Below are 12556 nucleotides of genomic sequence, written 5' to 3' on the forward strand. Positions count from 1 at the left end.
GGTACAAGTATCGTACTTACGCATCTTTGTGTGTGCCATTTATGTGCCAATTGCACCGCCACAGCGCTCTATGATGGGTCCGTATAGACGAATGGGCAACTACGTTGGATTTGAGACTCCAACAATCATTCGGCACTTAATGCCCTTGCGAGGCAATCTCCTTACCGCTAGATATGCGGGTTGTCACTTTGATGAGACAGTCTTTCCGTCGTTACGGGGAGATAAGAACACGGATGTTCAGCAGGAACGACAGGAATTGTCGTGGCCTGTCCCCACTATGATCCTTACTAAAGTGACGAGATCACACATCTGCTGCAAATATGCCTGCAAGGAAGTAAGTCCCTACAAGAGGACGTAGCGCCACCCTACACGGAGGTAGGCATGGCGCCAATGCCAAAAAGAGTGGCACTCAAGCGTTACAGGCCATGGCCCCAACTAGGATGTGTGGGAGGCCAGTGGGTTCAAAGGATGCTTTGGCACACTCCAATCCTTTGATCATCGACACTCAAAATCCGTCTCATGAGAATCTTCCGGGTTATGGTTATCGTTGGGGGACGCCTTAACGTCAGAACCTATTCCTGAGAAGATAGAGCTCTATGAAAATTACACTAGTGTACATGAGACGTGGGATAGAAACTCCATCATAATTGATGATGTAGTCACGCACTTCATTGCACATGAGTTTGTTGAGTCCAATGATATCGAACCACACTCTGTTGATGAATGAATACCAACGTAGAGAGATTTGGCCTAAATGGAAAGATGCGATCCAGGTTAAGTTGGATTCTCTAACTAAGAGGAAAGTTTTAGAGCTAGTGATGCCAACACCTCCTAACATAAAACCTATTGACTAATGGGTCTTCGTTAGAAAGCGTGATGAGAAAAAGAGATGGCAATCTCGCCTGATGGTGCAAGGCTTCTCACAAAACACCCTGGAATCGACTACGATGAGACATATTCTCTCGTAATGGATGTCATTGCACTCCACTACCTTGTCTGTTTGGTAGTTTCCGAATAACTGAACATGCAGCTTACAAATGTGGTCACTACATATCTATATGGGGATCTAGATATGGAATATACATGAAGGTTCATGGTGAACTTCATTTACCCAAGTCAAGTGGCTCTAGATCACGGAGCACATTTACAATAAGGTTGGAACGCTCACTAAAGTGACTACTTAATTGGGAAGGGATATGCCCACGCGTTTCCATAACAAGTTTAGGATTCTATCGCGGTTCATGTTGGACATGATCTTCATTAGAAGCCCTTCAAGAGTTAAGGGAAACCGCTGAACACTTGAAGCCCGATTTTGAGATGAAGGATTATGGGAGAACACGATTATGTCTCGGTTTGGAACTTGAGCATCTTGTCGATAGATGCTTAGGCATTTTGACAAGGTCAAGCCTTCAAGCACCCCCATGATCGTCCGTAGTCTTGATCCTGAAAAGGATCATCTTCGTTGAAAGGATGATAATGAAGATGTGCTAGAGGCAAGAGTGCCTTACTTGAGTACAATAGGTGCATTATTGTACTTAGCTCAATGCATAAGACCGGACATCTCATTTTCCATGAACTTGTTAGCTAGATATAGTTCTGCGCCAACGCGACGCCATTGGATTTGTGTAAAAGATATCTTTCGATACTTGAGATTTATGATTGATATGAGCTTGTTCTATCCCTGCAAATAGATGATGGATTCGGACCCATCACACACCAGGAACGCCACCAACACTGGCCTGCATCCACTATCCCCATCCCAAAACGACGTGTTTTGGAAGGTTTTGCTGATGTTGGGTATCTCTGTGATCCAAACAAAGGTCATTCCCAAACTGGTTAAGTGTTCACCATGGGTAAAGACCGTGATATCTTGGAGGTCTACAGAACAGACCTTAGTCGCTATATCTTCGAACAATGCAGAGATTATTGCTCTTCATAAAGTGGTTGGTGAATGTATATGGATTGGATCCATAATTACGCATGTTCGAAACAATTGTGGTTGAAGTCTACCACAGATGAGCCTACGAGCATATAGGATAATGCTGCTTGTTTTGAAGCAAGGTTACATCAAAAGCGACCACACCAAGTATAATCAGCAACAACAAACTCTCCTCAAGATCAAAGTGAACTAGGTTCAATCTGAGGACAGCGCGGCAGGCTTGCTCACTAAGTCATTCCCGAAATTCCACTTTCTAGAAACATGTTGGTAGCATCGTTTGCGGAAGTTTTCCGAACTCCAATGACCGTAGTCGTCAGGGGGAGTTGCAGACATCAGGGGGAGGTGTCTACAAGTATGGTATCGAAACGATTATGTTTCCATGTACAACTCTATCTCTATGCTTGTAATCCTCTATATAAAGAGGCCCCTATTATCAATGAAAGTACGATTCAATTCTCTCCCAATTAAGTTTTCCTTAAACAAATTTTTTTTTTTTTTTTGTGTTCTAACTATATATCCCAGTAAAATTGTGCCAAATCCAAAACAACAACTATATAAAAAGGGGTAGGGTGCTAAGCTTTTAGGCTGTAGAGTCTACTGCTTATTGAACACACTTTCCTGCACTTTCTCATTAGAAACTAAACAATCCTCTATCTATTTCGTTGCAATGAAGACACGGTTGAGCCAGAATAATGACTTGGAAGCCGGAGCGACCCCTTTACTCTACCCTTCGATGACGGGGAGGCCGGAGTTCCAATGGGCCTTCATCCGCAAAGTCTATGCCATCCTCACCTTTCAGATACTCCTCACCATCCCCATCGTCGCCACCGTCTACTTTAATCCTGCAATCGCCGTATTCCTTATCGAAACTTGGCTCGGATGGTTTCTGAAACAAACGATCATCATCACCTCCCTTGCTGGTATGTATGTCACTTTGACTCTTCCCTTGGATCAAAACGGTTTCTTTAATTCGGTGCATGATAAGATTGTGAAAGACTTAGGGTTTCGCTATTGTTTGGTTTTTTGCAGTGCTCGTCGCCATGGTGTTTTGTAGCAAACATCACCAGCTAAATTACGTGCTCCTTGGGGCTTTCACTATATGTGAGGCCCTCATGGTCGGAGTAAGTTGTGCATTTACCAGCGGTACGTTTTTTTTTATTTTTTATTTTTTTATAGTTTTCGTACTAAAACTAAAAATTACAACAGCCCTAAACCCTAAACCTGCTTGTTCTTTCCTTCCTCCTTTTAAAGCCCCACGACCTAGGGCACCCGCCGCGCGAGCCTAACATGCTCTAGATGGTCACGGCAATGACTATAGGCTAGGGCTGTTGTGATTTTTAGTTTTAGTATGAAATTTTGTTCAACAAAGGTTCTGTGTTAATTAATTTTTTTTTTTTTTTAATTTATGGTTTCAAGACTTATAAAGTGTTACCTAGTGTGACTAAAATTCGGTGACTCTAATTGAAACAAAAATCCTATTGATAACGAAATTTGATTCTTCTTAGACTCCTAAACCAAGTAGGGAGGTCCATGAATCAAAATTTGACCTTAATCCATGTTCCCTATATTATATGAGGGATCAAATAGCTTGTGATGAGGAATATTATTTTAATATGATAATTCTGTATTCAAGAAGAATCAGAAGGAAAAATTTCACAAATGGTCACTCAACTATGACTCATTCGACACTTTGGTCACTGAAATTTCAAATATATCACTTTGGTCACTCAGCTATGACACTGTCAATCACTTAAGGCACTTTGTTATTTTTTTTCATTAAAAAAATTATAAAAAATACTCTTTAGGTGACTTAAGTGATTGACAGTGTAATAGTTGAGTGACCAAAGTGATATATTTGAAACTTCAGTGACCAAAGTGTCGAATGAGTTATAGTTGAGTGACCATTTGTGGAATTCTTCCAAAATATTATTTGATCTGGAGTCTTGTAGTAATGATTTTCTTGAGTCCCTTTGCTTGGGGAGTGATATATGGGCAGTCCGTTCTCCCCCTGAGCAAAGGCTAATGTAGCATTTCCATGGCAGTGTGGTTTGGGGATTAAAATAGTTTCATAGGTCGTAAAAGTATTAAAATAGCTTAATAGTATTTCTAGATCAATTACACATATATACAGTTCTAGTAGCATATACATAATCTTGCTTACAAGCCTAACATAATGGAACTTTGTATTGGAAACAGGGTTTGGAGGCTGTGATTCTAACTGCTGTGATTTTTCTAAGTCTGACCTTGTACACCTTTTGCGCCGCAAGGAGAGGCCATGACTTCAACTTCTTGGGTCCTTTCTTGTTTGCATCCCTGCTGGCTCTGCTTGTCTTTGGAGTGATACAGGTATTTGTGCTTAATTGCATGTACCCGGCCTCTAGGCTCTCGCTGCTTAATTTGAATTTATTCCACTGCCGTAATGTGTTCAATTATATTCGAAATTTTAAATCCTGGGTTAATAATACATTCATATGGATCTTGTTGCAGATTTTCCTCCCTCTTGGTAAGACTAGTCATATGATATACGGGATTGTGGGAATACTCATATTCTGTGGCTATATTGTCCATGACACAGATGAATTGATCAAGCACTACGAGTACGATGAGTACATTTTGGCGGCCATCGACTTGTATTTGGACCTCCTCAACTTGTTTCTCAGGTTTCTCGAGTTGATGAAAGATGCTGAGAGCTCAGACGATGCTTAACCTCGCTCTCTTAGTCTATTAAAAATTGTCGTAACCAACTGAAACGCTCTCTCATTTATATACACTGATGATTGACGAACACCTTAATTTCTCCCTTGAATCACTTAAACTCAGATTAATGTTGCTTTTGTATTTTCTTCTCGATCTCTTTCAAAGTAGAGATCATGTAAGAGGACCACCAGTTGAAGGTGCTCATTATGCTAAGTGACTAGCTTTGTCTATCTAGGGTCATGTCTAGCTAGCCGGCCTTATTATACTTTCCATGGTTTTCAATTTTTCATTTAAGCTTCTATATCAGTTCACCTACGTTTTTTTTTTTATCAAGAAAAACTTCATTAATAATGAACTGCTTATAACGAGTTTTGGGCAACAATCTGCAATAACATTCCAACATGGGGGCTCTTACACAGAAATTGCCACTAGACTTCACACTGAAACCTATATTGACTGACTAATGGAGCCAAAAGGCCCCGACTCCAATCAAAGTAACAGTTGACTAAACAAAGCCACTCTTGCCAAAACGGTGAGCAATCTTGTTGTCATCGCGTTTCACAAAATGGCGACAACAGACTTAAAGAGACTAAAAGAAAAACTTGCACAACAACAAAATGGCAAAGACAACATGCGCAGGAGCAGTGAATCATTTAGATCTCACCTCTCGTCTAGCTAAGAAGAACAATGAGCCAGACAACTCACTTGTGTCAACACTAACTCGCCACCCAGAGTCCACCTGACCAGCCTTTGATAGACCAAGCCAACACTCGTTGTGACTCCAACCCAACCAAATGGATTGCTGGATAGTCAAACCTGGGACTGAAGTAAACCCAATACCGTCACCACCCTATTGTCAACACCATCAACCCACTACTGCTCCATATCGCCATCTCCTCCGACCTAAAACCAGACAGGAACGACCCACTAGAAGGCCAAGGATGATTGTCTATGCCACAGCCAAACTTTTCGCGATCGCTACTGACCCAAAACCAGATAGGTACCCTCTAGAAGGGAATGTCTTTGCCACAACTTGCAGTGCACCGGACCCAATAGCTAATACCTAACATCAGCAAATACCCAACAACAACTATAATTTAAACAACTAAAAACATCAGCTCACCAGCAAAGGCCCAAAACCTAGAGCTCGGTCCAACCTCCAATCACCCTAAGGAATTCTAGGGCTGCATTCAGCCAATCTCACCACCAACGAGCTGCAGACGTCCATCCTCACCAATTCCGCCGCCAACTAACCGGCACCAGCAACCCTGCATTACTGCATCGCCAATCATCGATCTCGGCTATCATCAGAAGCCGGACCTCAAGGCACTCTAGATCCTTATAGGGAACGCCTCTGCTAGGAGATTGAAGCCTAAATATGCCCAACCTGATCAACTCAGGCATCAATCTGGTCACTACAGGGGATAGTGACCACCGATCTCGCCACCGACTGACACCCATACGCCGTTCTACCTCTGTGCTAGCCCACGACCAGAGAAGGTCAGACCAGAACAGATCTGCCCAACCCAACATCGACCTCTCATCCACCTTTCCCGGGCTATGCCTAAGCTAGAACTCCCAGCCAGAGTGCCCAGAACCATCAAAAGCCCATCCGACGACGACGCCCCAAGGACGGGCCTCCGGACGGAGCATCACTCTCTCAATAACACCAGGCGTGTGAGGCGCGTTCTCCAAACCCTTTTTTCTCAGTTTAGTTCACCTAATTTGTTAGGTAAAAATTGCGCAAAGTGAATCACCCAACGTAATTTCACTCGTATTCATTGACAGAATAGAGTTTTAGTTATTTTGTGGTTTGATCTATTCGTTGTGTCTCTTAATTGCAATCCCTTGTTATAAGAAAACACCATTTGATTCCATTTATATATAAAAAATTGTGTATTTGTTTGTTTTTGCAGCTGCACTCGAATGTTATGACGGGTTGCCTATGTACCCGGGAAGGGATGAAGCCACTCGTAGTTTAAAAGTCCCAATGAGTGAATGGCTCATTAAAGATTTTTGATTTTGGAATAAGAATGTTTAGGATGTGGTTGCATCTAGATGATTTGATCTTCAATTGCCTACATACCCTTGCGGGATCAAACCACATGTAGATTCAGCATTTAGGATTTAAATGGGTAGATGACTCGTTTATTTTTGGTGTTGTGTTTGAGATATTTGAGAGGGTTTAAAGCCTTTAGATTTTTGTTTGGGTAATTTGGAAATGAATTTATTTTTTTGGTGTTTGGGTGAATTTGATTAGTGGAGTCAGAGATTCAGATAAGCTGAATTTAATTGGTGGAGTTAGGGATTCAATTTGAAGTTGTGGTTACATCTAGTGGGTCGCTAAATTGCCTACATATGTAGTGAAGCGAATTCAAACAAGTTGGTGTGCACTGGCTATTTCACGTCATCGTCAAACTAAAAATATAGGTCAGTGAAGTCACAATGTTTGTATTTTTGACCCAACACCATGCGTTTGCGAGCTGAATTTGAAGATGAAGTACTCTTTTGAACCCATGATTTCGCTTTCACTGGCAATAATTAATTCAATTTCTTTTGCTTGCAGGTGCAACTGGGAGAGACCTATGTATGATCATGATCATGTTTTGTCTCTCCACATCATGACCTCAACATGTGCTCTTGATCAATCTTGTATTCAATTAATCATGTTTAAAACAAAGCCCCAGCACACCAATCAACCAAGCCTTAATTGTTTTGGCTTGTGCATAGGTAATTAAAGCCTCATTGTTTTTTTTTTGGACTGCAAACAACCGCCTCGAAATCAAAAGTTGATCATGCTTTTTGTGGTCTGGGCTTCTTTGCTATTATTTTGAGAGACACCCACTGAGCTTGCTTCAAGCAAGTTTGAGAGAGAGAGAGAGAGAGGCAGGGGCTCTGGTTAGATCAGGCCCCGAGAGAAGTATATGGGGCTGGTACGAGCTCCTAAAGCAGCAGAGTATGCTTTATAACTACAAGGGTGCTCGATCAAAAAAAGTTGAGATGGCCCAGGGACGTAGCCATAAATTGAGTTTGGGTTGAGCTAATTTTAGCTATATAAAAGTTTTGCGAACTTTGATTATGTAGACATAGGCACAGAGCATGAAAATGGACATAGGCACATAGCATAGCATAGGCATTAAGGCATCAATAATGACATAGCAGTAATATAAGATGAATCTCCATCATAAGAGAAGATTGTGACCCAATTAAACTCACAAGATGAAGACTTGAAGAGATAAAATCTCCAACCAAATTGCTCCACTGCTCCCTTCCAATACTACCACCGTCTACACAACAAAAGCAAGGTATTCTAATTGATTATATATAACAACAAAGGAGCTATGGAAACTGACAATTAATGTATTCAATGCATCATACAAACAGACTTTGATTATAACCCAAATAAAACCGTGGAGGAAGCCATGGCTACTAAGGAAATCTAACTTTGATTATACAAACATCAATGCATCATATACAAACAGAATCGATTAAAAGTTTAAAACCCAAATAAACAACAATTCTAATTGACCCTTGAATCATTATCATCATCTTGGCACGGGGAGCACAAAACCGACCTGCAACTATAGACTTTCTCAGTAAAAAACTAACAATCATAAAAAAGGACAAACCCAATTCATTCATATACAAACAGAATCAATTAAAACCCAAATGAACAACAATTCTAATTGACCCGGCCCTTACTTCAATTGGTGGAGCGGTGGAGGTGGCTAGGTGGGGACAGTGGCGGGACTAAGCATCTGAGCCTCAGAGAGTCAGAGGGAATCGCGGTGAGGGACAGTGGGAGTCAGATCGGCGGGACTGAGCCTCAAAGGGAGGTGGCTCGGTGACTATGTAATTGATTCTCACTTCTTAGACATACAGTGACTGAGACACAAAGTGTGGAGACCTAATATAATTTTATTATTATTTGGGCTATACCTATACTTGGCAACTTTTGGCCCAAAATCTCCCTCGGGTTACAGCCCAAGTAGCCTTAAGCACAGCTACGTCCCTAGATGGACCTCTAGATAGCTACCTATTTCTTCCCTCAGATCCAAATTCTTGTTTGGGTGTCTCCTTCGATGCCTTCATTTGCTGTTTTAAATGGGGTTTGCCTGTTATCCACATGGGTTGGATCCCAATTGTGCAACACTGGTTGACGTATATTGCACTTTTCATTTATTAAACAAGTGAGATTTGTTGAAGTTTTATATATACAAATGGTAATATTTAGGACACATTATGGTTCACCTTGATTTTTTCTTCAAAATTTATGTTTTAGATGACCATATTTAACATAAAATTTTGGGTTAAATACTGTTTACTCCCTGAACTTTTACCTAAAAAACACTTCAGTTCCTATCCTTCTAATTTCACACGTTTACTCCTTGTACTCTCAATTTTGGACCAAAAGGTCCATTCCGTTACTCTCCGTCCAAAAACTCCGTTAAATTACTGATGTGGCATTCATTTAGCGTCAAAATGTCCATTTTACCCTCACTTATTCTTTATTTATTTATTTATTCTATTTTTCCCCTGTTTTCTCTTCTTCTTCCAACACTATCTTTTTCTTCTGCTTATCGCCCCTAACCAAAGCTAAACTAGCCCACATTGCTCACTCACACCTCTACCAAAACCCACCTAGCCCCAAAGCACCAAAGTCTCGAGGAAGGTCGTCGTAGCAGGTTAGACCTCCAGAGCTTTTTCGATTCAATTTATTTCAGAGCTCTTTGATCAAGAAGATCTATATGGGTCTCGATCGATGTGGGACATGGAGGTACTAGATCTCAGGGTCGAATCCCCGCATCGTCTTTGCTCAGCCGCCATCGAAAAATAGCCCCAAGCCCACCGGCCGATTAATCGCTAGAAAACACTTGTTGACCATCGAGAGGAAGTAGCTCTACCTCTACCGCCTCCATCCCCACCTTCGACCACTCTGCCTCACCCTTTCTGACGCCAAGACCGCCGACCTCACCTATAAAGATCCACCCGAATCAATTTCGAAGCTAAAAAAGAAGAAGAATTGAATCACCAGGGGCTCTATGTCGCTGAAGCTTCTGATGAGCATATGAACCATTTCATGGGCCTCAGAATTCTTGGTCTTCCGGGTGCCGGATTTTCTTCTGAAGCAGGTCGATGTCGAGGCAGAAGAAGACTACTGTGGAGGTTTTGGTAAATGAATTTAAGAAGATTTGGGCATGGAGCTGTTTGGCCTGAGATTGGGGTTTGATGGGACTAGGGTTTTTGAAGAAGATTTTGAGCAAGGTTTGGATGGAGCTCATGGGTTGTTGATGGAATCATTTTGGTTTTCTTTTCTTTTTGTCTAATCGATCTGGGTTTAGGAGAAGAACTGTTTCAGTTTTTCTTTTTTTTTTTTATTTGGATTCGGTTCAAGGATAATTTTCTAGTTTTGATTTTCTGATTTTGTGTATGAAAAATGTACTTGATTGTGTGTTCAGAAATAGAGGGACCAAATGATGTGAAAGTGTGAGTTGAGATCGGGAAATGTGGGTGGGAGGTAGGGTTGGGAGAGAGAAGAGGTTGGGGGTTTTAGAGAGATGGTAAGCAGTAAATGAAAAAGATATAAAAGAAAGAAAAATTAAAAAATTAAAAAAAGAAGAAAAAATTAAGAAAAAAAAAGGAAGTGAGGGTATAACAGACATTTCAGCATGGAAGAGATTGCCACGTCATCAGCTTAACGGAGATTTTAGATGGAGAGTAACGGAATGGACCTATTGGTCTAAAATTGAGAGTATGAGGAGTAAACGTGTGAAATTATAAGGACAGAGACTGAAGTGTTTTTTGAGTAAAAGTTTAGGGAGTAAACAGTATTTAACCCTAAATTTTTTATTGTTTTATTATGTTAACAACTGAATTACAACAGCTAGTTTTTTGTGAGTCGAATACAAAAAGATATTTATGTCACTAGACAAAATGATACTAGACACTACAAATGACATATATTGATATTTGTATGCTCGCATTTTTACATGCGTATTTTTCATTACAATTTGTTTAAACACGTACTTATCTATTGGAGTATGATTCATTAAATTTCCTGAATTATTCATGCATGTATATTTGACGTTTAATTCCTGTCTTGAATACTACTAACTGTGATCTGATCACACAATAAATGTGTCACTTTGGTTCATCAGTTGCCTTCACACAATTGATTCAGTACTCAGCTGTGTAATGATCTACGATTGATTCTCATGATCATCAGCTTCTGAACTCTTCTTTATCCCCCACTTCCAATTGAGTTTGAGTATTAGTTTCACCTGCTGTTACTATGTCATAATTTTCTACAGTAGCAACCCTGTCTGTGTTTGGTATCTGATCATTTAGACTACATTCTGGTAAGGCAACTTTCTTTTTTTTCTTGTAGACTAAGAACATAATCATCTGCGCAATCCCAAAGGCGAACCCTAAGATGTTCGGTGCCTATACAAATAAAACATGAGAGAAAATAAGCAACATAGTCCATCAGCATACCAAATTTGTTAGACGAAGGTTATATAAGAGGTGAAGGAAGCAGGAAAGAAAGAAATTGTACCGCTATGAATAAATCTTCTATTAAAAGGCCATAGAAGAACCACACAACAGCTAAAAGGGTTAAGCAGAGTGACAATGAGAATGACATGTATTCCACACTCTTTGTTTTAATAACCAGCCTCTGAAAAAACAAGTCAATGGAATTAATAATCAAGTATTTAGTATGTGATCAACCAAAAAGGGATAATAATTAAGACGTAAAGCATGAATGGACTTACCATAATACTAAGAGGAGCAGCATACACAGAGACATTGAACACAACATTGATATACCCAACAACTGTCAACCGCCGACTAGCATTTGAGATTTGGCTTGTACCCCCTAAGATCAAACCATAAGCCAAGACATTAAACAAGACAAGCAGCTTTACTGTGAAAATCTGCAAAACCAAAATCAAATTTTAATTCCATGATTTCCATCTTCACTCTTAACATAAATAGTTTCTAATATACATTAGAAGCAGAAAAGAGAGAAGAGTACCCTGACTTTTGGTGGTGCATAAATCAAGTACATTACAAGGTACACAGTTTCGATGAAGCTGCCAGTGGAATTGACCACGATGAGAATTAAAGCATGTGTCTTGAGGAAGCCATAATAGAGCATTAACATGGCGCTAAACAATGCCACTGAATAGGGTATAGATTGGAAACCTTGAACAGACTTTGTCTTGAAAATCCTATAAAATGTTGGTCTGCAAAAGATTACAAAGTTAGTCAATCTCATATGCTTGAAAATCAGAGAGAGAGAGAGAGAGAGAGAGAGAGAGAGATGTTTACAGTGGGGCAAGGTAGACAAGGAAGGCGAAGATGGTACCTATAGAAGTTTTAGAGAATTGAAACATTAGTAAAATAGAGAACTAAGTAAGATTTGCTTATTTGGTAAAAGCTAGAAGATAGCTACATGAACTAGCTAGCTTTATTAGAAAATTACCCAGAATGCCAAAAACAGAGGCCATAAGATGAAGATCAAGGGCTGCCATTCTTGAATGTTATGCTCAGCTCTGCACGTAAATGAATAAGAGTTTGAGGCTTTGAGGGAAAGCTCTTTAACACAAAGACTCCAGTAGAAATTTTTGATCCGAGTTCTTGCATTGATCGAGTGAACATGTGTGTGTATATATATATAAATAAAAATTTGGTTAGGCGGGACCTAGGCACAGGCCAGAATATATAGACTCATAGGCGTTATGCGGGACCTAGACTCTAAGTGGGGCTTAGCGTTCAAATTAATTAATAATCGTTAAAAAAATCAGACAAGAGATTAGGGTGGGTAAAATTATTATAAAAAAAAAGGGTCAAAATAAAATAAAAATGTCAAAAAATAAAAATAGTCACTGAGTTATGACTCATTCTACATTTAACTCA

The 12556-nt window shown here is 40.1% G+C and overlaps 2 protein-coding genes across 2 annotated transcripts; one reads left to right on the forward strand and one right to left on the reverse strand.

Annotated features, from left to right (window-relative positions):
* The first annotated feature begins 2606 nt into the window (after positions 1–2606).
* On the forward strand, positions 2607–4645 carry LOC112171607 (protein LIFEGUARD 2). Its single transcript, XM_040508589.1, has 5 exons — positions 2607–2859; positions 2969–3086; positions 3982–3985; positions 4136–4285; positions 4427–4645. The coding sequence occupies exons 1-5, from the start codon at positions 2607–2609 to the stop codon at positions 4643–4645; spliced, it is 744 nt and encodes a 247-aa protein (XP_040364523.1).
* Positions 4646–10858: 6213 nt separating this feature from the next.
* Positions 10859–12171, reverse strand: LOC112171608 (bidirectional sugar transporter SWEET14). Its single transcript, XM_024308770.1, has 6 exons — positions 12123–12171; positions 11969–12005; positions 11673–11883; positions 11410–11571; positions 11193–11312; positions 10859–11080 (listed from the first exon to the last, which is right to left on the reverse strand). Exons 1-6 carry the CDS (start codon positions 12169–12171, stop codon positions 10859–10861), a joined length of 801 nt encoding a protein of 266 aa, XP_024164538.1.
* Positions 12172–12556: the final 385 nt, after the last annotated feature.

The sequence above is a fragment of the Rosa chinensis genome, chromosome 6, assembly GCF_002994745.2.
Source record: "Rosa chinensis cultivar Old Blush chromosome 6, RchiOBHm-V2, whole genome shotgun sequence".
NCBI lineage: Eukaryota > Viridiplantae > Streptophyta > Magnoliopsida > Rosales > Rosaceae > Rosa > Rosa chinensis.